The 25262-nt window shown below is 45.1% G+C and overlaps 1 protein-coding gene across 5 annotated transcripts in view; it reads left to right on the top strand.

The window, feature by feature from the left end:
• Irag1 (inositol 1,4,5-triphosphate receptor associated 1) overlaps positions 1-25262 on the top strand; it is a 119240-nt gene that overhangs the window by 12541 nt on the left and 81437 nt on the right. For all 5 annotated transcript variants that reach the window (XM_046438036.2, XM_046438037.2, XM_046438042.2 and 2 more), the window contains exon 2: positions 24886-25120. In XM_046438036.2, coding sequence (XP_046293992.1) covers positions 25054-25120 — 67 coding nt within the window. In that variant the 5' untranslated portion in view covers positions 24886-25053. The remainder of the gene's footprint in view (positions 1-24885; positions 25121-25262) is intronic.

The following is a 25262-nucleotide window of genomic DNA, read 5'->3' on the forward strand; positions in this document are numbered from 1 at the left end:
TGCAGGTTTGCTTCATAAAGGCTCTGAGTTGTCCTGCAGGACAGAACCGTCTCACATTGATATCTCCAAATGCAGTGATACACAACCTTTCTTTTCATAGCTCCTAACAACATCACTAGAACTAGGGTTGTCTAGAACATGCTTTGGGAAAAGCTAACTGGGGCATTTGTGCTTGAGTGGATGTGGGGTGGATCTTGCAGCATCTAGAGAGTCCTCCCCATGTGCAGAACTGCTAAGGAGGCTCTAAGTGAGCCTGGTCAGCCCAAAAAGCTTCTCCCTAGGAAGCAGACTGTGGGCTGAGGTGGAGAAAGCAAGGGCTCTGATGGCTTTCATTTCCCTCTTGGCCATCTATCAGATCTGTTATCTTGGAGAAGTTATAGCTCCTCATTGAGCCTCACTTTTACTTTTCACAAAATGACACCTACCTCACAGGAAAGTAAGGGGATTGAGTAAACATACCTGAAGCATCAGGCACACAGTGTGTCTTTGCCGAGTGGGAAGTTGCTGCTATTACCTGTTGTCTTTTTTGCTTGTTTTATTCTTTACCTCGCATGGTCCCAGGTTGATGTAGGAGACGAGGATCAGAAGTCTCCAACAGGAATGCTGGACACAGCTCCACCATGTCAGGTTTTGTGCCTCTTTTCTACTCCAAAGAGGTCAGGGGTCTCCTTGGTCCAAGGGATAGTTTCCTCCTAAGAAGGTAAAGGGAACATTCTCATGATGAATGAAAGGAGAAAATTCAGAGAGTTAAGGTTGAGCTTGGGGGACAGGTTCAGATTTCCCTTCCTATTGACATCAAAAGGGAGGTTTACCCCAGGATTCCAGAAAGGAACAAAAGACTCCCCAAAGGCAAAAGTCTCTTTGCTTTGGGCAAAAATCTGCCTCAGGAAAAACGCTTTGATTCTAAATGAGGTGCCAACTTACAAGAATATATTCAGAAATCTTGACCAGTCACCCAGCAAGGGCCATTTGTAAGCAATGGTGGATCCTAGAATAGATTTCTGAAGGTGATCATTTTCAAATGACCTTGGACAGACAGCAAATGGAGAGAAGGCCATGATGGTAGTGTGGAAAGGGAATGGGGTTGGGGGTATCAGACTTGGCCCAACCTTTAATGGCTGAGACCTTGCCAAGTCACTTTACCCCCCTGAATCTCAACCTCTGTTTCTGAAAACAGATATAATAGTATGCCCTGCAGTGTTGTTGTTGGAGTAAATCCAATAGTGGACATGAAGTAGCTTGGGCCATGGAAAGCTCTAAACACAAGAGGTTAGTATTGAAAACCAGGAGTGTCCTTTAAGGTATGCCAGGAGGGATGATGGTTAAGGTGAAATAGCTCCCTCTAGACAGCCTTGAACCCTTCCTCTCCAGGTGAAGTCAGCTAAGTAAATCCAGTATGTTGGCGAGAAATGGAGACAGCAAGAATAAGCAACTTCCTGGTAAACAGAATTTCCACATGATACAAATGAGTGACCCTACTCCTAGATATATATCCCAAATACTTGGAAATATGTTTTTGGTCAAACAAAAACTTGTATAATAATGTTTACAGCAGCACTATTCACAATAACTAAAAGGTAGAAAGAACTCAAATATCTAACACCTGATGAGTGAATAGGCAAAATGTGGTGTATCCATACCACAGAACTTTATTCATCTAGAAAAAGGAATGAAGTTCTGATACAATGCTACAATGTGGATAAAACTGAAAAACATTATCTAAATGAAAGAAGCCAGACACACACACACAAATTACATATTGCATGACTTTGTTTATCTGAACTATTCAGAACAGGTAAATCTATATATAGAGAAAGCAGTGATTGCCAGGGACTGGGTGTAGGGAGAAGGGAGAGTGACTGCTTACTGGACATGAGGTTTCTATTTGGGCTGATGGATAGTGCTGATAGGTGCACAACATTATGAGTAAGCTTAGTGCTGCTGGATTGTACACATTAAAAAGGTTAAAATTATAAATTCTATGTCATGTGTATTTTATCAAAATTTTAAAAAATAAGGTTCCTGGTAAAGAGAAAATATGAACAAAGGATTGCTCCCATTGCTCAAGTGTTGAAGGAATGGGGTGGGGGATGCAGAGTTGTCCACTGGAAGATAAGGACTGATCTAACAGAGTCACCAAGGGCCTATGGGGGCAAATCCAGTGCAAAGGCCCCAAGGGGATCTGGAAATGAGTAAGACATACTTCTGTTCTCAAAGTGTATATAAACGACCCTCACATAAGATAGACTGAGTGGTACTATACATAAAAGTTCAAGACAGGGAGGCATTTCTTTGTCTGGGGTCATTTGTAAAATCTTAGAAGAAAGTTGAATAGGTGGAATTTGGGCAGATAGGTAAGAAAGAGGCATAAGGTCTTTCAGGGAAAGGGCGAGGCATGAGAACATGGAGGGAGTGTTTCAGAATGGGAGTAGTTTGATATAAATGGGGTGCAGTGTGCCTGAGGCTGACAGAGATGGTCTTGGGAGAGAAACTCTTGGAACAATTAGGGTCAGATTGTGGCAGGCTTTGCAGGTGGGGCTGAGGAACTTAGGACCTTGATGTCTAGGTAGATAGTCAGGAGACTTTGGAGGTGAAGCTGAGGGAGTCAGGACTTCTCCAGGCAGTAGGGAGTCAAGGAGTCCTCTAAGCCAATGTTTGAGAGCAAGCAGTGTGGTAGAAGATGGATGATGAATAAAGGGAGAGAGGACAGGGAGTTGAGCTGTGGTTTCATCTCTGTGGGGGTAAGGAGGGCCCCACCAGAGAAAGGGCAGAAGGAATGGGGAAGGTAAAGCAACTCTCTTGAACTGTGCATTAGCCAGGATTCTTGTTTGCATGGACCAGAAATAGATGCAAATTATATTAGAAAATTATCAGAATTTTCTGGGTCACATAGTTGAGAAGTCTAGGGCAATTTCAGATTCCTGCAGCAAGAACTGCCCCAAAAATTCCAATAAAAGTTACCAGATTGAATTTGTTGGTTTGTTGACTTGCTCTGAATGACATGCTCATCCTTGATTAATCACCAGAGCCAGGGGTCTGGGGTGAGTTGATGGACCAGTCCTGTGTCAGTGGCACACTCCCCTAGCAGGGCCAACTGCCTCTATCCAAGCACAAGAATGTCGAAGATGCTGCTGATACGAGGAGGGGGACTGGACACCAGATGGGCAAGAGCTGCAGCTGTCCCCACAGTTCACCAGCTCTATGCCAGCAGTTGAAACATTTGATTCATCCTCTAAGCCAGTCTGAAATAGAGACTGTTACCTCTGTTTTTACAATGGAGCGAACAGGCATAGATTAGCTTGCTCCTCCCTCTGCCCCTCACATCCAGAACTTTCTATCCTGGGGTACTGGCATTTCTTAAGGAGGCAAAGTAAGGCCAATGAGATGCAATACAAGGGACACAGCTAAGAAAAGTAGAGCTGAAGCACAGGGTCATAAAGATCAAATCACTTTTCTTTGGGCTACAAACACCAAACTACATTTAAATCAGAAAATCCACACAGGGGCTATAAATCTCAAGCACTTAATTGTTAGAAAATTAGAGGTCAGTCTCCCAAGAGGCAGAGGGATACTTGTTCTGCATCACTCCTGCCCTGTGGGCAAGGCAACCAGGAATCATGGTCCCTGGGCGATGGGGAGGAGGGGAAGTATGAATTTCTGAGTTTGCCCAGAACAAAGATGGCTGCTCAAAAGCATTCAGTGCAGACAACTCAGGGAAGACTCAGCTTCCCTGCCCTTAGGAAGGCACTATATAACAGGGCGAAGGGCACTGCTCAGTAATGGGGAGGAAAGGACACTCTGCACAAAGAGCACATTATAAGGAGAGGCTCTAAGGTGTGCATGGAGTAACATGTCTTCTTTATGAGCAAAGATCCAGGGATCCCAGAGCAATTTATCTAAGAAAGACCAGACCCTTGGGGAATAGCTCCCTTTAGCATCCTGAACAGGCCAGAGGCTGACGGATAACCCAGGTGACTCTACTTCTCCTATCCTCATTTTTCCTAATTTTTAAGTTGTGACTTAATTAGGAACTAAGACACAACTCAATGACAGAGCTACCCTGGCCAGTTCTCCAAGGGGTTGTTTCTGCCCTTCTAAGCCATGTGCCAGGTTAAAGTCCTCTGACTTGGTAACAGCAGGCATCAGGCATAAATTTCAAGAACTTCCCACATTTGGGAAGCAGTGCATGTGATGCAGAGTAGAGAAGGAACCGGCAGGAGCAAACAGAACCAAGAGGACATCTGGGTGGCCCAGATCGAAGTTGAGGTCTGACAGGCACACTGGGTAAACAGGGATGTCTTCAAAATGCTAACATTCCCAGAGGACAGGCCCAGCCCAGGATGGAAAGCAATTTTAGATGCTCTGACTACTATTTTTGGAGCCTGAATCACATTAATTCACTACTGCTCCAAATGGTGGGCAGCCAGGGAGACCTCCAGGAACCCAGGGACTGTTTCCCAGCCCAGTGGGGCTATAGCCTTCCCAGACTCTTCAGGCCAGTGTCCAGGCCTTCTCTGCCCAGGTTGCTGTGCATTTCCTATACATATGCTGGTACCCCATGCCCAAAGCACCCTCCATCGATGTCTCCACAGAGAATCCTTTCCTAGCTCATACGCAGAGGGTGAACTGCCATCTTAGGACGGGCTTCCAGGCAATCCCAGGAATATCGTTCATCTTGTACTCTAGCTAAGTCTGGAGTTAGAAGGGGGACCAGAGCAAGAAATATCCAAAAACTTCTCTGGACTTCTCAGAGTTGGTTGATTGGCAGGGATCCTGTACCATGAGGGAAGTGGAGTTACTTATGAGCTGAAATTCCCTTTCACATGCCGGTCAGCAGTAGAGGATCCACAAAGGCAGGAGAAAGGGGCAACATGTGATGTCTTTTCTGGCTACATCTGGAGGGGATGAACGGAGCAGGGAACAGAATGTGTTCTGGGAAGTTTCCAGCCGAAAGCCCAGAGGAGGAGCACTGGTGTGCTTGCAATAGGTCACATTCCTGTTTCCAGTTGAGTGCTCACTGATGAAGGGGAAAGCGCACTGGGAATCTCTGGATTGTGGGATGAATCCTGTCCTTGGCCTCATTTCATAAAGACTTCAGGGTGAGAACTACAGGATGCCATCCCCATTGGTACCCATACTTGTGAAAACATGACATCAACTCGAATGTCTTTGCTGGCAGAATTCTAAATGCCTTAGATAAGCAATGGTGCACCCCACGAAAATGACTCTGGTTTGGGAAGTGCTGCGTTTGCGCGTGTGTGCGTTCACGCCTGGGTCTATGCTCACGCATGCGTCTGTGTGCTGCCGCAACATCTTGAACTGCTGCGAGACGGCTAGCACTGTGTCACTGAGTACATCTGGACATGGCTGTCACTGCTATACCTCTTTCTTCTGAGCTAAGCAGCCTCATCAGCCAGGTTGACTCCATTGCACATTTTGTAGGTGCTCAGTGAATAATTCTCGCTAAATGCGAGAATGGATAAGTGATCTATACCTGCATAGTGAGTTTCTTTCTTTTCTAGTGTTTTCTCCTTGGGTCCACGAGTCTGTCTCTCTGAGACTGTGTTCCTTGTCCCTTCATCTCATACTATTTCTTTTAGTCTTTTTATTGTTTCCTCCTCCTTCTCTTTTCCCCACATGATCCCATCCTAGACACAAACTCCAAGTCTTTTTCTCATGTATTCTCCTGTATTATGTATACTCAGAGATTTTAGAAATGGAAGGAAACTTAGAAATCATCTAGCTTAATTTTCACCTTCTATGTTTGAGAAAATGGTACCCACAGAGGTCACAATGTGGTAAGGATGAAACCTAGCGCTCTCTCTCTCTCTCTCTCTCTCTCTCTCTCTCTCTCTCTGAAGGTTTATTTTTTATTTTAAAAAAAAGCTCGGGGCTGGGGATGTGGCTCAAGTGGTAGCGCGCTCGCCTGGCATGCGTGCGGCCCAGGTTCGATCCTCAGCACCACATACAAACAATGATGTTGTGTCCGCCGATAACTAAAAAATAAATATTAAAAAAAAAAGCTTTATTAAGATGTAATTCATGTATGGTATATCTCACCCATTTAAAGTGTAGAATCCACTGTTATTTTAGTATATTTGGAGGCTTATGCAACTGTCATTACTATCTAATTCTAGAACATTTTTATCACATAAAAAGAAACCATGTGCTATTAATAGCCACTCTTCTTTCCCCATCCTTCCAGCCCTAAGCAACCACTAACTTTCTGTCTTTGTAGATTTCTTTATTTTGGACATTTCATGTAAATGGAATAATGCAACATGTGGTCTCTTGTAACTGGCTTCTTTTACTTGACATAATGTTTTCAAGGTTCATCCTTTCATTCATTTCAAGGTTCATATTTTAGCAGTACTGTATCTTTTTTTAACTTTGCAATGCCATTGTAGAAATATACCACATTTTGTACGTCCATTGATGGACATTTAGTTTGTGTCCACTTTTTGACTATCATGAAAAATGCTGCTATGTGTGCCATATTTGTGTTATTATGTAATCATACATTTTCATTTCTCTTGAGTATATACCTAGGAGAATCAGTGGGTAATGTGGTAACTGTTTAATCTTTTGAGTTAATACCAAACTGTTTTCTAAATGGCTACACCATTTTACATTTCTATCAGCAATATATAAGGATTCTAGTTTTTCCACTTCCTTGTTGACACTTGTAATCTGGCTTGTTAATTTTAGCCATCCTAATGGGTGTGAAGTGGTCTTTCATTGTTCGTTTCAACTTGTACTTCTCTGATGGTACTGATGTGGAGCATCTTCTCATGTGCTTTTGAACATTCATATTCATTCTTTGATGAAAAGACTGTTCAGATCTTGCACCCATTTTAAAACTGAGTTGTCTTTTTATTACTGAGTTGTTAAGTTCCTTATTCTAGATACTGGTTCTTTATTATATAATTTTTAAAAATATTTTTCCTATTATGTGAGCTATCTTTTCACTTGCTTGGTAGTATCTTTTGCATGGCAAGTTTTTTATTTTCTTGAAGTCTGACTTAGGTACTTTTTCTGTTGCTGCCTATGCTATGATTTTGTATTTCAGAAGGCATTGTTTAACCCAAAGACACAAAGATTTACTCATATGTTTTTCTATAAAAAAAAAATTTGTACTTTTGGTGCTTCCATGAGGGTGTTTGATCTATTTGAAGTTAATTTTTGTGAATGGCATAGGAAAGGATCCAACTTTATCCTATTTTTGAATCATATCAATTTTTGTACCTAAAAATTTAGTTGTTCCCGAATCATCTATTGAAAAGACTATTCTTTTCCCACTGAATTATCTTGACACCCTTGTTGAAATCTATTGACTATACATGAAAGCATTTATTTATGGATTCTCAACTCTGTTCTATTGATCTATATGTCTCTCTGTATTATTAGAATAATATGTTACTATATCAATGCAGTTTTATGTAAGTTATGAAATTGGGAGTTTCAAATCATTCACTTTTCCTTCTTTTTAAAGTTATTCTTACAGAGTAGGGACGAAGAGCATGAGAAGAAGATTAACATTAAACTGGGATGAGAGGTGGGAGGGAAAGGGAGAGAGAAGGGAAATTGCATGGAAATGGAAGGAGACCCTCAGGGTTATACAAAATTACATACAAGAGGAAGTGAGGGGAAAGGGGAAAATAATACAAGGGGGAGAAATGAATGACAGTAAAGGGGGTAGAGAGAGAAGTGGGGAGGGGAGGGGAGGGGGGATAGTAGAGGATAGGAAAGGCAGCAGAACACAACAGACACTAGTATGGCAATATGTAAATCAATGGATGTGTAACTGATGTGATTCTGCAATTTGTATACGGGGTAAAAATGGGAGCTCATAACCCACTTGAATCAAAGTGTGAAATATGATATATCAAGAACTATGTAATGTTTTGAACAACCAACAATAAAAAAAATTAAAAAAATAATTTAAAATGATGATGTTTTTCTTTAGTTATTAACATTAAAGTAATTTGATAACTTATAAAAAAATAAATAAAGTTATTCTTGGTCTCTTGTATTTCCATATGAAATCAAAATTTTCTATATGCCATTTTTTGCCAAAAAAACCCTTTTCTAACAAACAAAAAAACAAAAAGGCAGCTAGGATTTTTGATAGGGATCATGTTGAATTTGTAGATCAGTTTGGAAAGTAGTGCCATCTGGGCAATATTGAGTATTCTGAACATGGAATGACATTTCATCTATTTAAGTCTTCTTGACTTTCTTTTAACAATGTTTCTGTAGCTTTCACAGTATAATTTTTGCATATATTTTGTTGACGATATTCTTAAGTAATTTATGCTTTCCAATGCTGTTTGAATGGAACTGTTTTCTTAATTTCACTTTCAGATTGTTCATTGCTAGTATATAGAAATATAATTGATTTTTGCTTATTAATCTTGTATCTGGCAAACTTTCTGAACTTGCTTATCAGTTCTAATAGTTTTTGGGTGGATTATATCATCCCATCATCTGCCGATAGAGAGAGTTTTACTTCTTCAAAGGTAAGTAGTAGTCCAGAGCATTCTTATTTCATTGGAAAGATCCTAAAAACACCTTTGTTGTTGGCTAGGAAAACACTAAAGCAATTTTTCTCCAAAATTTATTGATCTTGATTTCAAAGATCAGGTGCTTAAAACAAACTATAATTTAAATATGATATGGCTAAGAAATTCTTTCAATAGCTGTATGAGTTTGCTAGGGATGTCATAGCAAATACCTGGTTTAAGCAACAGGAATTTATTTTCTAACAGTTTTGGAGAAGCCCAAGATCAAAGTGTCAGCAGGTGTGATTGCTCCAAGGCTCTTTCCTTGGCTTATCAATGGCCACCTTCTTGCTGTGTCTTCGCATGGCCTTTTCTCTATGTGTATACAATCCTGGCATCTCTGGGCATCTACACTTTCTCTTTTTATACGACAGTAGTCAGACTGAATTAGGGACCATTCTGATGGCCTGTTTAAACTTAATTTCCTCTTTAAAGGCCGTATCTCCAAATACAGTCATATTCTAAAGCACTGAGCATTAGGGTTTCAATGTAAGAATTAGGGTAGAAGGAGCACAATTCAACCCATAACAAAAATCTTCTAGTGTTCTTCTGAGATCTGAGTTCTGATTAGTTGCAGAATTTATGAAACAACACATTTACTATGGCTGCTCAATGAGAGTGACTTGCAGCCACTGCTATTGTCCCTGAGCTAAAGGATCCTTGATATGGTTTTTGGTTTTGCATTTTCCTGGAGTTCTTTGTAGTCAGAGTCTGCCCTAATGCCATATCAGGGAGGGCTGATGACTAGCCATCAGACTCAAACATGCACATGACATCTGGAGTCTCTATTTATACTGCCTGCTTTAAAAACCAAAGCAAAATCTCTCCAGATCCTACTGTGTAAACAGCCTGGGAACACTTTTGCACAAGGACAGCTTCTATGATGGGAACTGTAAAGTTCAGAAATGGAAACTCTCCATGTATAACTAATTAGAACAAATTAAAAAATATAAATAAATAAAATAAAAATCAATAAGTTAAAAAAAAAGAAATGCAAAATCTCATTCCAATTTTGCTCTTTTGAGCTAAGGGTCAGTTCTGGGGATTAAAGATGTAAGTATCCTTGCTCTGCAATTCTTGTGGAAGCCAAAAGCAAATGTGGCTGATCTTAAGTGGTTGTCAGCAGGAACTGGGACTCTAGATTCCCCTCCAGTCCCAGAGCTCAGGAGTCATTCCACCTCAGCATGGAGTTATTTCCCTTTTTCTTCTGCTTGCTCTTTCAACCATTATTTTTAACTCTCTTGGCCTCTGAGTGTTTTTATTGACATATGGCCACAAGCCCTTTTAGGAAACAGGCAGTTATAAATCACCCACAAGGAAATTGATAAGAGTCAGTTCAATCTCTGGTAAAACTGATTTGCCCCCAGATAAGCAGGACTCTGCAGGCTCAGGATTTGGGCCCATGGGGGTGTCTGCAAGAGGGTAAAGGGTAAGGTGTGGGGGGAGGCCTTTCTGAAAAGGCAGTAGTATGCTCTGACTCCTGGGAGGCTGAACAAAAGAATGAGCTTTGACCTCCCTTCATCCATGGCTTCTTGTCCAACCTCAGGGGAGAGCTCAGTGTTTCCATTTCACCCAACTAAGAGTTTTCCACATCAGTGGTTTCCTTATCTTCTGAGGATCTGCTTCAGGGCTAAAGTATCTTCTTTAAGCCTGAAGAAAGGACCATAGGAGGGAATCTCCATATTTGCTGAGGAGGGCTACAGTGTGTTACCACAGTGCAGAGGCACAGGAGAGGCAAGAATCTCTACCAAGCTGTTTGTTGTTTGGCCACTGCCTATGGTCACCAGAAGCTGGGGGAGGCTAGTCCCTTGACAAAGTCTGAAAGTCATTGTACAGAAGCTAAAAGTGAGGCCCAGAGAGGGATATAACTAGCCAAGGTCACAGAGTGGTTTCATAATCATCTCACAGAGAAATGGACTCATTGCTTTGAAATCCTAGTTCTCTTCCCAGAAGGAGTTTTTCTCAGAAAACATGAATTTATGGGTAGTTGAAGCTAAATAAATGTAACTCTCCAGAGGAGAACTATCAATCAGTTCGTTTATTAGAAATGGCTAGACCAAGTCGCCACTGTAAGGTTTATAGGGATCACTGAACCATTTGGACCATGCACACATGCCCTCTTAGAAAATGGGAATACACTAACCATCGAAAAAGACAATTTCCTAAAAGTCTCTTTATATTTTTATTTACTTATTTATTTTTGGTCCCTTCTCTATCAGGGAAAATATTACAACTGCAAGGCCTAGGTTCCTGGGGTTGGGTGGTGGGAGTCAATGAGTCCCTGATGCACTGAGACCAGTTCTTCTCCTTCCCCAGGGCAGGAGATAGGCTCAGAACCAAGGCTCCATGATCCATGGTGAATGGGGCCCAGAAATCTGCCTGGCTCACAGCCTTCAGGAGGGCCAGAGCTGGAGAGAGTCCTTGGGTGGAGTCCAGGTTCATTGGCACTAATGTGAGACTCTACTCTGAGCCTGCCAACTTCTCTTGTTTATTCTCTAGCCACTAGCACCAAAGAACCCCATACCCCAGCATCACCTAGTGCCCCAGTTTCCAGAATCTTCCATATGCTGTCAAACTTAATGCCACTCCTGCCTAGAGGACCATTTTCCCCACTTGTCTCCATGGAAGACTCTACTCATCCTTCAGGAGCCACTTCATCATTCTCACAACATGAACCTCTTCTTTCCCACGATCCACAAATGCCTCATTTTAATTCCCATTTGTCCTTTGTTTTCCCAATTTCTTTAGCCCTGGCCCTCCAGAAGTCTTGCTTTAGGGGATCTCTGGAGATATATGCATTTAAACTAGATTGGAGAGTTATTTGCTTCAGTTCAACATTTGCTGACCCCTAATCATACATCAAGTGTTAAGGAAACAAAGGTGAGAAACACTGGTTTCTGAGGGAAGAGTACTAGTCTTCCATGAAGACCTTTGAGTGCTGTCAGCCAAGCGGAGACCAACCTGAAAACAAATAATTGCACTGTATTACAGCATGGTTGTAAACTTCTATGAAAGGTAGAGATAGAAAATATTGTGGTTTTGTGGGTTAGATACTTTGTGCCTTAACTGCTCAACTGTCCTTCAGTATGAAAATATTGCTGTGGCAATATTCCAATAAGGATTTATTTACAAAAAAAGTCAGTCAGTCATTCATATTTGGCTAAGAGGCCATTCTTTGAACTCTGAGCTAGAGGAATCTCATAATAATATAGGAATAAGAATAATAATAATAAAAGCTACCATTCCAGTAGTTACTTTGTGCTAGGCCCCCACTAGGCACTGCATAATACACTTTACATCCTATTTTTATTTGCAATTTGTGAGGATACTGAGATTCAAGATAAAGCTAGGAAATGGCACATACAAGGTTTAAGACTCTGTTCCAGACTAAACTATTTTAAATGTTGAAAGGAAATGGGACAAAAGGGGTGGATCTGGTGAGGATCATGAAATGGCTCTTGAAGGATGAGTAGAACCTTCCATGGAGACAGGTAAGGGAAATGGCCTTCTAGGCAGGAGTGGCACTGAGGTTTGACAGCACATGGAAGATTCTGGGGCACTAGATGGTGCTGGGGGGGGGGGTGCTAGTGGCTGGAGAACAAACAAGAGAGGTTCGTTTGTATGTAGATAGTAGAGAGTCTCATATGAGTGTCAATGAACCTGGACTTCAACTGCAGATCAGGGGTTCTCCAGCTCTGGTCTCCCCTGAGGGCTATTAGCCAGACAGATTCCTAGGCCCCATTCCCATATTCCAATTCAGCAGATGGGATGAGCCCAGGAAACTGTATTTTATCAAACGCTTCAGATAATTCTAGTCAGCAGCCAGATTTGAAAGTAAGTGCATGGGAAACCACTGAAATGTTTTAACCAGAGGAAAACATGACCACAGTTGTAGAGAGACCATTTCAGCTTCGTGAAAAGCTGGTTACTTTATTAGGAGAACCAGTCCTCCCCTGGGTCCTTTTTCTGGTTAATTATCAGCTCCTCTCATCAGAGGCAAAAGGCTGTAGCATGGCTAGATTTTGATGAGGAGGGAATTGTGGGCACCTGAAGCAGGAAGAGGTATCCGGAAAGCAGTAGGTGGAGGCCCAGCACCATCTATGCTGTCCCCTGTCTCCTGTCTTGGAGCTCCTGGACCACCTGGGCTTTCCAATCCTGCCTTATGGCCATACCCCAGACAGCACTTCCAAGGGCAGGCCCAAGAAGGCCTTCACTTTTCCCAAACCCTGCCAACCCGAGAAAGGGCCCCATGTGGAGGCTCCAGAAGGAGGGGTCAAGGAAAGGGCTCCAGAGGCAAGACCAAGAAAATAGTGTCCCAGGCCTTTGAGATCCAAGGTGACCCCAGAATTGCTATCTTTTTCTTAAAATTCTGCTCTATAACCATCCATGGTCATATTACAAATATTTATATTCCTCCCAATTCTATCCTATTGTTAATGAAAAAAGAAAAGAAGAGAAAGCAGGGAGTGGAGGCAGGTGTCCAGAGCCCACAGGCCACCCAGCTTCCTGAGGGATGGAAACTCCCAGTGTGTCCACAGAGGCAGCGGGGACGTTGTCCTGCAAAACACCAGAGACTTCCCAGGGCCTGTGCTCCTCAGGGCTGAAACTCAGCCTGGAAGGGGGTCTGCTGGCCTGCCTGCCCTCTCCACCATGTCAGCCACTGCAGAATTGCTGAGGCATCTCCTGCCTGGCCCGGACCATAACTGGCTTTCAGCTCTCATTACTCAGACTTTATACAGATAAGGGAAAAGTTCGTGATGTGACTCAGCTTAACACCCTGGATGAACCCTGTGATGTTTACCAGTTAACTGAAGTAGAGCTAGGCACATTGAACAATTGGCAGCTTAACAGAACAAATGTGGATCCGATGGTCAAGAACAGGCTCAGCCTCATGAACTCCTTCTGCTCCTCCATCAGTGTTTCTCGGGGGCAGGTGGTTATGGTTGAAGTGGTTGATGATGATGTTTGGTTCTCTGATGCTCCAGAGGCCTCATCACGAACTATTGAGCAGAACCTGGGATTGAAATCAGACTACTCTGAGCTTGAACCCTGTGTATAATATGTGCCTAGTAATCATGATGCTTGGAGCAGATTACTTCACCTTTCTGAAGTTCAGTTTTCTTGCCTGTAAAATGGGAATTATGGTACTGTACAGGGCTGTTGTAAGGACTCGATAAGAAAAAGGATGGAAAGAGATAGGACAGCTGGCTGACAAATATCTCTTCTCTCCTGAGATGCCTTGGAGTTACTCCCACACCCTCCCCACCTCTCCACTGGGGAGAAGCAAGTCCTCCAGACAGAAATTCTGTGTGGCTTCTTCCTCTCTCATATCAAGAAGCAGCCACAGTTACACAACACCCATTTCAGTGGCAGGATGCTGAAATGTAGGTGCCTCAGGCTCCTATTGGGAGGACCCTTCCCAGGCCCCTTTCTCCACCTCTCCTGGTCCATTTCTGAACACAGACTATGGTTCAACTTGTGTCTATCAACTTGTGTCTAAAGACTCAAATCCTGTCACACTGCACATAGAACTGAATAACCAAGGGGACTTCTCAATTTTACTTGAACACATGGCTTCATGTGCACACAGTTGCCATCTCACAGTCCCACTCAGGATCTATTGGAGAAGCAAAGGCACTGGACAAGATCCACAACTGCCCCCACCTGACCACTGGTCTTGGTGGGTGAGGCTTCCTTCTTGTCCACACACTGGACTCCTCACCAGGGGTCCAAGCAGAGGCCTGCAAACCTATTCCCACAGCTGATACTGGCCTGGGTCTCACCTTGGGGTAGCTCTTGGGGGAAGGTGAGACAGAGCCCATCTCACTCACTCTGAGCTGAGGATATGTGGATAGTCAGTTCCAAGAAACAATGATGTTTGAAAATCACTTGGAAGTTGAAACTTGACGCATGAACATGTCTTGCTGTCCTCTAGACTATCTTTTAGTTGGGAATATGGAAGTTAGTCAAACCCAGTCCCTCCTCTGGGACTAAGTGTTTAGTGGGGAAGAGCCCTGAGACCCAGTGGTTTGGGCTGGAGTTTCTGAAGGATGCTGAACTCATCAATGGGAGCAGGGATACAGGAGAAAGAGCAGGTTCTGAGAATGGAATGTGGTGATATTTTAGCTCAGGGCAAGCTCATTAGTACTGGATCTTCGGAATTTTTTTATGTTTATTTTTTAGTTGTAGTTGGACACAATACCTTCCTTCTTTCCTTCCTTCCTTCCTTCCTTCATTTATTTATTGTGGTGCTGAGGATCGAACCCAGCGCCTTGCATGTGCTAGGTGAGCGCTCTACCGCTGAGCCACCACCCCAGCCCCTGGATCTTAGTTTTCCAGTTTAAACTTTCATGTAAGCAACAGAGCAGAGAGGAGAGAAAAGTCTTTGGTGCTGAGAAAGACCTTATACAGACAGCTTTATGAAGGCTAGGCTGTATGTACCAACTGAAATTCTTTATCCTAAGTGCCCAATGAGCCCACACATGCTAGCTTAAGGAAGAAAAAGGAGAGGGGTGGTATTCATTTGTTCTCAAACACAAAAGCCCAGAGATACCAGGCACAGCTTGATCAGGGCCTTAGATGGAGATTAGCCTCAGTTTCTTTTTGGTTCTTAGCTGTGCTCTGTTTCATCTTGATTTCATCCTTATACAAGTTTTTCATCATAATTGTTAGCCCATAAAAACCAGGCCAAACCCAAACTTCACAGATCAGCTCAGCAATTTTATTTAGGAGCAAAGTTTCATGCAGGAATGGGGTATACAGGAATGGGGTGACGCTCCTCTGAGGGACCCACTTTCCTGAGTCCCAAAGGAGGAGTTTGGGTTTACACCGGTTATATGGAGAGGTGATTTAGTGAGCATGTCAGCTTGGGCACTCAGGAATTTGGATTTTTGGGTTTGGGGTTAGTGGCCAGCACCTGGAGAGGGTTTATCTTGGAAGAGATTAATGTTTCCCAGAGATATCATTCAAGGGTTGATGAAACGCTCTCTCCCCATCTGTGGCCAGCATCTGAAAAGGATTTATCTTGAAAAAAAAGAAAGTTATCAACATATGGCTTTATTTTTCACTCCCTTTTCCTGGGCCACATTATCTTGGGGTTTTTAATTTTCTATGTCCAATAATAACAAGAGTGATTCTGGTGTCACCCCTTTAAATCCAGGTTCTGCAGTTAAGAATAAGAATGTCTTTCCCTGGATGCCCTGTGAAGTCTTATTTTTTCTCATTGGCTGTGGCCAGGTCACATGCTCACTCTCCAGCCAATCATTGTGACCAGAGGGATATGAGGCAAAGATGTCTTAAGGCTGCCTCTGGCCCTGGGGTTGCCACCTAGGCACCTCACTTTTGACGGCATGACTGCTATCAATAGGCAATAGGGAGCCCTGAACTTGTTGGGGAGAAAGTGGGGGCATAGGCAGGCAACTTAGGTTAACCCTGCCCTGTGATGGGGAGCCAAGGGCCACCGTGGTGGAGAACTCATTCCCACATGGCGATAGTGTCGCAATCTGTTCTTCGTCTCCCAGAAGGCCCTGTCTCAGTCCTGCCTTTGGTTTGCTGGAGCACAGGTTAAACCAGACTCTGCCCTCCAGGCCACACCCAGGTTATTGGACCCATTTCCATGGCTTCTGAGAACTGGGATCCCCAGCATGGAGATAAGCAGGGGCAGCACTGAACCTGGGGGTGCTCCACCATTCCTGGAAAAGCTCTCTCTTCTCTGTGCCTTAGAGGATCTCAGTTGCTTCCTGCGGACCCCAGGGGACACTGTGGAAGGACTTTCAGTTCCTTGGTGCAGGGCTGTTCTTCACCTGGAATGGTACTGGTGGACTGTGCTGACCCTGGAGTAGGGCTGTGATCTGGAATGATCAAAAGCCCCATCAGGAAATGTCTCCCAACGCCCTGTTCTGTCTCTGCTGAGGTTAGAGAATAACAGAATGAGCCCTCTTGAGGGACTGGGTGAAGACCCCATTTTGGGAACAGGAGACCCAATTTTCATCCTGATTCTGTTTCTCACGCTCACTTTGCCTCTCTGAGGCTCAGTTTCTTCATCTGTTAAGATGGAGATATGATAGTTTCCTAAGAGCGGAAACATCCAAGAGCACAGCTAAGGTTATGTGCTGGGTGTGTAGCAGGCGATGTGAAAACTGAGGTCTGATTCCAAGAGTCCACAGTTTCAAAGGTGGGACCCACCAGGTACTCAGCATTGCCCTTGAGCTGTGCTAGGTCCCCACAGTGAAGGTAATGACAAATCTCTCTATCCTCAGACTCAGCAGATGAGAGGAATGTGGAAGAAACAGAAATAACTGCATGGCAGACAGGGGCAGCCATGTATATAATATCCAGGAAAGAACAGGGAAGCTTCCTGGAGGAGGCAGCCTTGACAGACTCACTCCAAAGCTCCAGTGCATAGCACAGCACCTGACATATGGCAGATGCTCAACAAGCATTTTTTGAATGGATGGATGATTTAGGCAGGCATCAGGGAGGCCATCTTTATCTTCTGACTTTCTTAAGTTCCTGCAGAGAGATCCTGATGAACACTTTCTAGAACAAAACTGGCAAGAGAGGGGGAGAGGAAGGGAAGCAGGAGAGAGGAACCCTTTAAGGTGGCAAGAAGCATCTGGCTTCCCTGTAATGAGACAGAATGGTTTCCAGAGGTCTGCCTCAAAGGAATGAGTGATTCTGGGTGCTAGAGAGTCAGGTTGCCCTAATGCCAGGTTGTCCCCTTATTAGGAGTTGGGCCATGTGTCCAGGTTTGATTCAAGATTGGACACATTGCAAATCCTCACGGTCCTCTCTCTCAGGAAGGAGATGGTTTCGAGAGTACCACAGCAGCAGATACCAGGGTGCTGCTTGCTTTGACCTACGCTACCAGCTGCTTGGGGATGCGTTGTCTAGCTTCTTCAATGGAGCTGGAGGGACCTGAGGGACTGCTCTGTGTCTTCCTGCTGAGTTGAAGTTAAAGTTGGAAGTTCTGATAAGTTAATCCTAAAAGTCACGTTTCAAAGGACTCCTAGGTGGTAAAACAGAGGCATGGAGGTGTCGGAGGAGGAGACCCTGATCTTGGTGAGGTTCTAGTTGATTGAATCCTATGGGGCAATGCCGCACGAAGTCTGGCTGGGCACAAATCACGAGCCACTCAAGCAGGAACAAACTTTGTTTCTGAACTCCACCAGCACACTCCACACACACTCCCCAGGAACTCTCCCGAACGCCACCCACGCGGCTCCTCCAGGAACACCACACACCAACCGGAACTCCCTCTCCCGGAACTTCCCCAACCAATGCGAACTCCTCAGGCAATCCTCCCGAGAACTCCAAAGTAGCAGTCACCCGAGGTGGACAGTAAAGGTCTAATATACAATTGAATCAATCCAGCATCATCTTAATGGCTCGCCTCTCAACCAGTACTATTGGCAAAATGCCAAGGGCCATTCTGACTCAGCTGTGGCTCTCAACAGGGCAATTTGCACATCTGTGTGGCAGAGAAGACCGGAGACCCAGCTGGGAACCTGGGGAAGCTTGATGAGAACAGGGCAGGCAAGGCCATCCACCTGTGTGCACAGCAGCCCAGCTGACTCATGCTCACATCCCTCAAAGAGAACCAAATCCTCCCCATTTCCTGTGTGTGGAGCAACAGGCTACAAGTGGAATCAGCCCTGAAAGGATCCCTTGGCTTCCCAGGCATGATCAAAAACCAGGTTTTGGATTTTTAACTTCTCTGTTTTATGGAGTATGTGAGAGTTTCTTTTTTTTTCACTCATCGGTTCATTCATCTGTTCAAAAAACCCTTGGAGGTAGACTGTACACTGGTTCTGCTATGCTGGAGCCCACCCCGACATGATTCTTAAATGAAGCATAGTTGAGAAGAGGGAATGGGAGAAGGTGGTGGGGAGAGTGTGCCCCAACAACACAGTGAGCTGGAGGACTGTTCACACTTCATACCACCCTGGAGATTTATGCCTCTATTGGTTGATAGACATTTGTCAAATCTGGACTAAGTGGCAAAAACCTTTCAGAACCACTGAAAAAATGATCACAAAACAAAGTGACAGCAAGAGACTGTGGAACCCAGAAGAGGGGCATCAGAGGGGGACATATGGGCAGGCTTCCCAGAGGAAGTGGCTGAGCAAGAGTTGGCCAGGGAACTCCAGACAGGAAATTCCCCTGAAAGGTTCAGAGCCTCAACCAGCTCATGCTGAAATGAAGACCACTGACGTGCTAAAGTAGTCCGTGTCAACCATTCACTCTAAGTCATTTTTCAGGACACCAAAGAGACTATGTTTTTTCCCTTTAACAATTCCATTCTTTTGTATGCAAATAAGGCAAGCTCATCATGGGAAAACATAGATATAACTATTTTAAATAAAGTTAATTCATAATTCTGCTTGAAGATAACCACTCTTTTCTGGAGATTGAACTCAAGGGCATTTAACCACTGAGCCACATCCCCTGCAATTTTTTGTATTTTATTCAGAGATAGAGTCTCACTGAGTTGCTTAGGGGCTTCACTAAGTTGCTAAGGCTGGCTTTGAACTTGTGATCCTCTTCCCTCCCAAACTGCAGGAATAACTGGTATGCACCACCACACCCAGCAGATAGCCACTCTTAACATTTGGGTTTTGGCCTTTTGGACACACACACACACACACACACACATACACACACATGTTTCACATACAGTGTGTATACATAAAATGATATGTGATTTTTAAATGGAAGTAGAATCATGCTGATCATAGTTTTCTTTCCCCACTCAGTATATTGAGAACAAAAACAACTATTTGTTGTATAGCAACAAATCTTTACATATTTTGAATGAGAGCATTCTGAAAGGGAACTTATTCTTTCTCTGGTTTGTCCCAAGCAGCCAGTTTGGGAGCTTTACTTCATTCATGCCTTACCCATGTGCTGAGCTGTAATCTGGGCATGGGCTCTGTGGCCAGGAAGGAGCAGAGAAAGAAGCCCACCTGTGCTGAGCAGGGCCAGAGTCTGCTAAACTGAGCAGTCTATCTGCTCTTTGGGGTGCAGCCACTTCCTTGCTCATGGTCACTTGCCCCTTCTTATTGGCTTTTGTGTGCTGTGGGTTGGAAAATCAGAAACCCAAACCTGACACGTGCGTGGAAAGGAGGCACCTAGGTTAGAACTGAAGTCCCTATTGCAAAAGTGAAGGTGACTGTGTTTCCAGTGTTCTGTGTCTCAGAAACAAGTAAAGAACACTTCCTAAGTGTCCATTCTGTGCTGCACATTTTACATGTTTTATCTTGTTTGAGCCCCCATAGCAATCCTCTGAGAGAGTATCTGATCCCCACTTGACAAATGGAGACTGAGCCTCGAGAAGTTCATTGCTTTGCCAAGGGTCACTGAGCTGCAAGGGACAGAGCCATAAGGGAGCCTGGTCTGTTCCATTCCCAATCCCTGCTGTTCTTTTGTGCCTTAGTTTGCTATCTCTCTGGGGCTGCTTTTGGAAGGATGGCGTTTTCATAGGCATGAGGCATGACCACTGAAGTGAGTGCAGGGGTCCTTTGCTTGGAGAGTGCTCTGGGTCCAACAAAGGTTTGAGGCAGACACAGAGCAAAGGATGTCTCCTCAGGTGACTTTTCTGGGGACCAGAGACAAAGAGAGACCCACAGTGTCACAAACTGCACGGAGAACAGGAGTCATGTGGACAGAATGGGGAATCATCAATCTTTAGGAAGGACGGGTCTCTGCTTAGCTCACTGGCCCCGCCAGAAGAGAGCTCACAGATGACTCTGCTTGATTTAAATTAGATTCATTAGCGAAGAAGGCCCAGAGGAACATATTTTAGTGTATAAAATCAAAGGTGGCAACTGGTGGCTACAGAAGGAATTCCCTGAAGATCTGTTTGGTCTTCATATTTCTCTAAACTTTTTGTTGTTATTTCCTCTAAATTTTTCTGTTGGCTTTGAGTGATATTATTTTTAACATCTATAGGGTTTGGTCTTTTCTTGGAAACTTGGGAGATTTGGTCAACAAAAAATGGTGTTTCTTCTTGACCCCCAAACAAAGTGGTAGCTGCCCCAGTTCAATGGCACCTGCACTCTCTGTCCTACCACTGTCCCCATCTCTCCAGGGTGGCTCTGTCATTCACTGTGCCTGCCTGGCCCTGAAAGGATTTGAGTGTGTTACTTCTGCATGAATCTTATTTTCACAGAAAATCTTCTTATCTGTTTATCAGAGATCTGCTGTTATTCATTCACTAATTTGATAAATATTGAGTGAGGAGCTATTCTGTTTTAGACCCCGTACTGGACATAGGTCATTAAATGATGAATATTTATAAGGGTTAACATAAAAAAATATGAGTAAAGCATGGTCCCTGTTGTCAAGGTGGGGTGAGGTCTGTGCCAAATACTCTGGGAGAAGAGTCCAGTAGGCTAAGTAACCCCCTCCCCCCAGATGTCTACATCTGGAACCTAAGGATTTTACCTTAAATGGCAAAAGAACTTATGCAAATATAATTAAACTGAGATGCTTAGATGGAGAGATTACCCTGGGTTATCTGGGTGGACTCAGGGTAATCACAAGAGTCCTCAGAAAAAGGAGATGGAAGGTCAAATTCAGAGAAGGAAATGTGAAGATGGAGGCAGAGGGCAGGGAGAGAAGATGCCAGTTCCTTTGCTGGCAGATTTTCCTCTTGAGCTTCAGAAGAAACCCAGCCTGGCCAACACTTGGATTTTAGCTCTCTGAGACTGAGTTTGGACTTTTGACCTCCAGAATTGTAAGATAATAAATTTGTGTGGTTGTAAGCACCAAGTTTGTGGGGTCACAGAAGCAATAGGAAAAAAATACAGGATAGGAATAACTTTTTTCCTGGAGAAAAGAGGAGGGATGGGTTTATGAGGGAGGGTATCTTTGAACTGGGTCTTGAAGAATGAGTTCATTAGGTAGAGAATGGGGGTGGAAAGCAGCTCAGGCATAGGAAAAAGGATACATGCAAAGTGTGTTTTAAAAAGCAGGGCATATTTGGAGGTTGGCTTAGGTCTATTATGGTTGGAGCACAAGGTGTGCCACGGCTCTAAGAGGAGGTAAGGATGCAGACAGACTGAGGTTGGCTCAGAACTGGTACAAAACTCAAAAATTTTAGAAAGGGGAAGGACAGTCTCATTTATGCTTTAGAGAGACTGCTCTGGCATCATTGTGGAGGGTGGTTGGAAGGAGCCAGACCAGAGGTAAGGAATCCAACAAAGTTATTGCAGTGACTCAGATCCCACAGAGCCCTGGCAGGGATGGCAGGATGGGAAACAGGGAAGAGATCGGAGGTAATTCTGAGCTAGGATTGGCAGGGCTTGGAATGTAATGGGACGTGGAGAGGGATGGAGATGGCGGGGTCATGATGGCTTCGGGTTTCTAGCTTGGTGCCATGCACTAGAGCACCCGGGCAGTGGGCTGGGGAGGGCAAGAAGCAATGGACTCCCGTGGGAGGGGCCCATGTTACACTTGGGAAGCGTTGTCCAAAGGAAACTGGCATCAAATCTCCATCACAGTGCTGTGGCAGGGTGGTATTCTGTATTCCTTTTGTACCCTGACAGGAGCAAGAAACAGGGGGTCTGGGAGTACTGGATCTGTGGTGGCAGATGTTTAACAGGCAGCTCTCTGGAGGAAGAGGGGCCCTGCTGCCTAGCATTTTCTCCTTCTGTAGGTCACTACTTTCATTATACCAATTGCTAAGTGGACATCACTGATGATGAAGCTAAGAGATGTGTGGTGCACATCAATAGGCAGTGTGTCCCCTCTTCAGTCATCTCAAAGTCCTAGATCATAGTAAAACCTAGGAAAATGAGAAGGAAGTGGTTGAGTATTCATTTCTTTTAGTGCAACTTAGTAAATTCTAAGTTTGTGTGAATTATTTATTTATTTTTGGTAACAAAGATTGAACCCAGGGGTGCTTAACCACTGAGCCACATCCCCCCCTTCCCTTTACTTTAAATACGTATTGTATTAGAAACAAGGTCTTGCTCACTGAGTTGCTCAGGGCCTTGCTAAGGTTGCTGAAGTTGGGTTTAACTTTCGATCCTCCTGCCTCAGTTTCCCAAGTTGCTGGGATTATAGGTGTGCGCCACTGCACCCAACCTGATTTAATTTTTAATAATGTGTTTAACAGCCAGCTTTCAAAACTCCTAAAAACTTTACCTTTGGCCTTGTGAACTGTACAAGCAGGGTCCTGCACCCCACTTGGAGGCCCCTCCAAAGTGGGAGGTAGAAAGGTCTAGAAACCTGCCTACCACTCCTCCACGCTCAGGGTCTCACAAGGTTACACGCCTAGGGAGGCAGAATGGAGCCCAGACCTAGGAGCAGCTCTCTGGCCTCTATTTCTTTGTGGTGACCCCTTGGGGCCTTGCCCTTTATGGGGTCTCAGACCCAGGAATACCGTGTGGTCCTTGACCCCAGAGATGATGACTCATGTCACCCCGCAGTGAGTGACTCAGGGAAGAGGCTGCCGGACGGACGGATGGCCTGGAACAAAGCGAACTGGGCAAGATTTATTTCTGCTTAGAGCTAAATGGGAGACTCAGATACTTTTCTGCTGTTCCCGGTGCCTTTGAACTGCCTCCGATTGAGCAATTGCACATATTTCCAAGAAGAAAAAAATGTTTTCAAGTGGACTTATTTTTAAAAAAGAATTGCTGAAGTGAACAAGCTGGAAAGGAAACCTGGGGAGATGTTTTGGCTTATTTCCTGTCATGGCCAGGGGAGGGGGAGAGAGGGAGGAAGGGAAGACTGACCCTGGCTTGACCGCTTCTCAAGGGGTACAGGACCTGGATCTCAGACGTTTCGGGGCTTCCTCGACCCCTCTCTTTCTCCAGAAGGCATCTAAATTCCAAGGGGCTTCCTAAGAACCAGGGCACCAGGGCGAGGACAATGGCACCTGTCCTGATTTGACAACATGTCCCTCACCTCCCCAGCAGTTCTTGGTCAGTAGGTCACTGAATCATCCTTCTCAGGGCACCTAGGGATCTGGCAACTCCAATCCTGGGTCCACAGAAATGATTGTGTTGTCCCCTGCCCCTGGAACATGAAGACCCTGTGAGGTTGTCTAGAGGCCTATGGTAGACATACCAGCGGCCACTCCCTCTCACTGGGGGCTTCACCCTGAGGTTCTGGCTGGGAAGTGGGATGAAAGGTCACTGGGCTCAGCTTGGGGTTTTCCCAAGGAAGAGAAGCAGGCACAGGCCCCTTCTGGGGACATCCCAGTCTGCCCTGTCCCTGCCTCTCCTCACAATCCTATACTAGTCCTGGGGAGAGAGGCTTACCTTTACTTGGGATGTTTTCTCCCAAATCCTTTTTTCTGTGTCTTATACCCTTTCCATATCCCTTTGAAACCTAAAAGGTAGGACTGGGCTGTTTCTTCTCTACCTCCTGCTGCTACAGGGTCCCCAAGGCAGTGGGCACAATGATGTCTCCAAGGCCCTGAGATAAGGGTCATTGGGGAAAAGGAAGACCCCGGGAAGTGAGGGGCCTCATGGCTATTTACTTCTCTTGGTGCACTTCCTCCCAGCCCCCTGCACAGCTGAGCACCCCCAGGACCTGGTCCAGCCTCTCCTTACGTGGCCTGGCTCTGGTCTGAAGGTGTGGACTCTCTCTGGGAACCCCCAGCCCACTATAGAGATCTGTGGGAGTGAAAAGTGTGGCCAGAGACACTGGGTCCTGCAAGGTTTCCCAGAGAGGGGCAGATCCCAGGGAGCTAGGGTGCTGGGGTCAGGCCCTATGCTCCAGCCAATGGACCACAGGAGGTGGTGCTGAGGGACACGTCCTGGGGAAAGTGCCCTCCGATTCCTCATCCTTCCCTCTCTTTGCCGGAGGCCTTCTCCCCACTCCTCCACCTTCTCCACCCCTCCCTACAACCCCATTTTGCCCTACAAGCAAAATATGCTTTCTGAAAGAATCTAGGGCCCCCACCAACAACTGGGTGTGGTGATGTCCTCTGCAGTCATTCATCTACTGGCCAGCACTGTGCCCTGTGCTCTTCCAGGACAGGACCTGCTCTAGGTCACGCCTCTTACTTGTGGATAGAAACCTCTTGTCCTTTGGGGCCTACCCTCACCACAGGGGTGGCAGAAAGAACTGGATGTGAAACCAGACAGACCACACTACAGATCTAGGAATGACCACAGTGCAGATCTGGGACTGACCACACTACAGACCCAGGACTGACCCCAGCACTGACCTGGGCTGTCCACAGCCCTGTGCTCCCTCTCCCAGCCCAGTCATGTTTGCAGAAGGACCCTCATCCACAGGGCATGGCATGGCCTCTGAGGGCTCTAATTCCAGGCCTGTCTGATGATGTGGTATCTGTTTTTCTGTACAGATGAGAAGCCCATGGCCAGGCCAGGACTGTTTCTCCTCGACTTGCAAGAGACCAGCCAGGGGATTCTGAGCCACCTAGGATGAACTTCAGAACATCGGGGCCGTGGTTGGGTCGTGATGCCATGGCTGAGAGAACTCAGCAGCCTGCTCAGTGCGTGGGAAGGACCCTATGGAGTACATGCTGTGTGCCACCTTGCACGCACTTCCTAATTTAATCCACACGACGGCCCTAAAAGGTGGGTACTACTACCTCCGTTTGACAAATGAGGAAACTGAGGCTGGGGAAGACAGACCCAGCAAGGAAAAGGCAGAGCGAGAGTTGCGGCTCCGTCTGTCTAGCTCTCAAGCCTTCTTGGGACCTCCCAAGACTAGGAAGTG

Source organism: Marmota monax, unplaced genomic scaffold (assembly GCF_021218885.2).
Source record: "Marmota monax isolate L192 unplaced genomic scaffold, Marmota_monax_Labrador192_F-V1.1 WCK01_AAM20220418_F8-fsc00061, whole genome shotgun sequence".
In the NCBI taxonomy this organism is placed as follows: Eukaryota; Metazoa; Chordata; class Mammalia; order Rodentia; family Sciuridae; genus Marmota; species Marmota monax.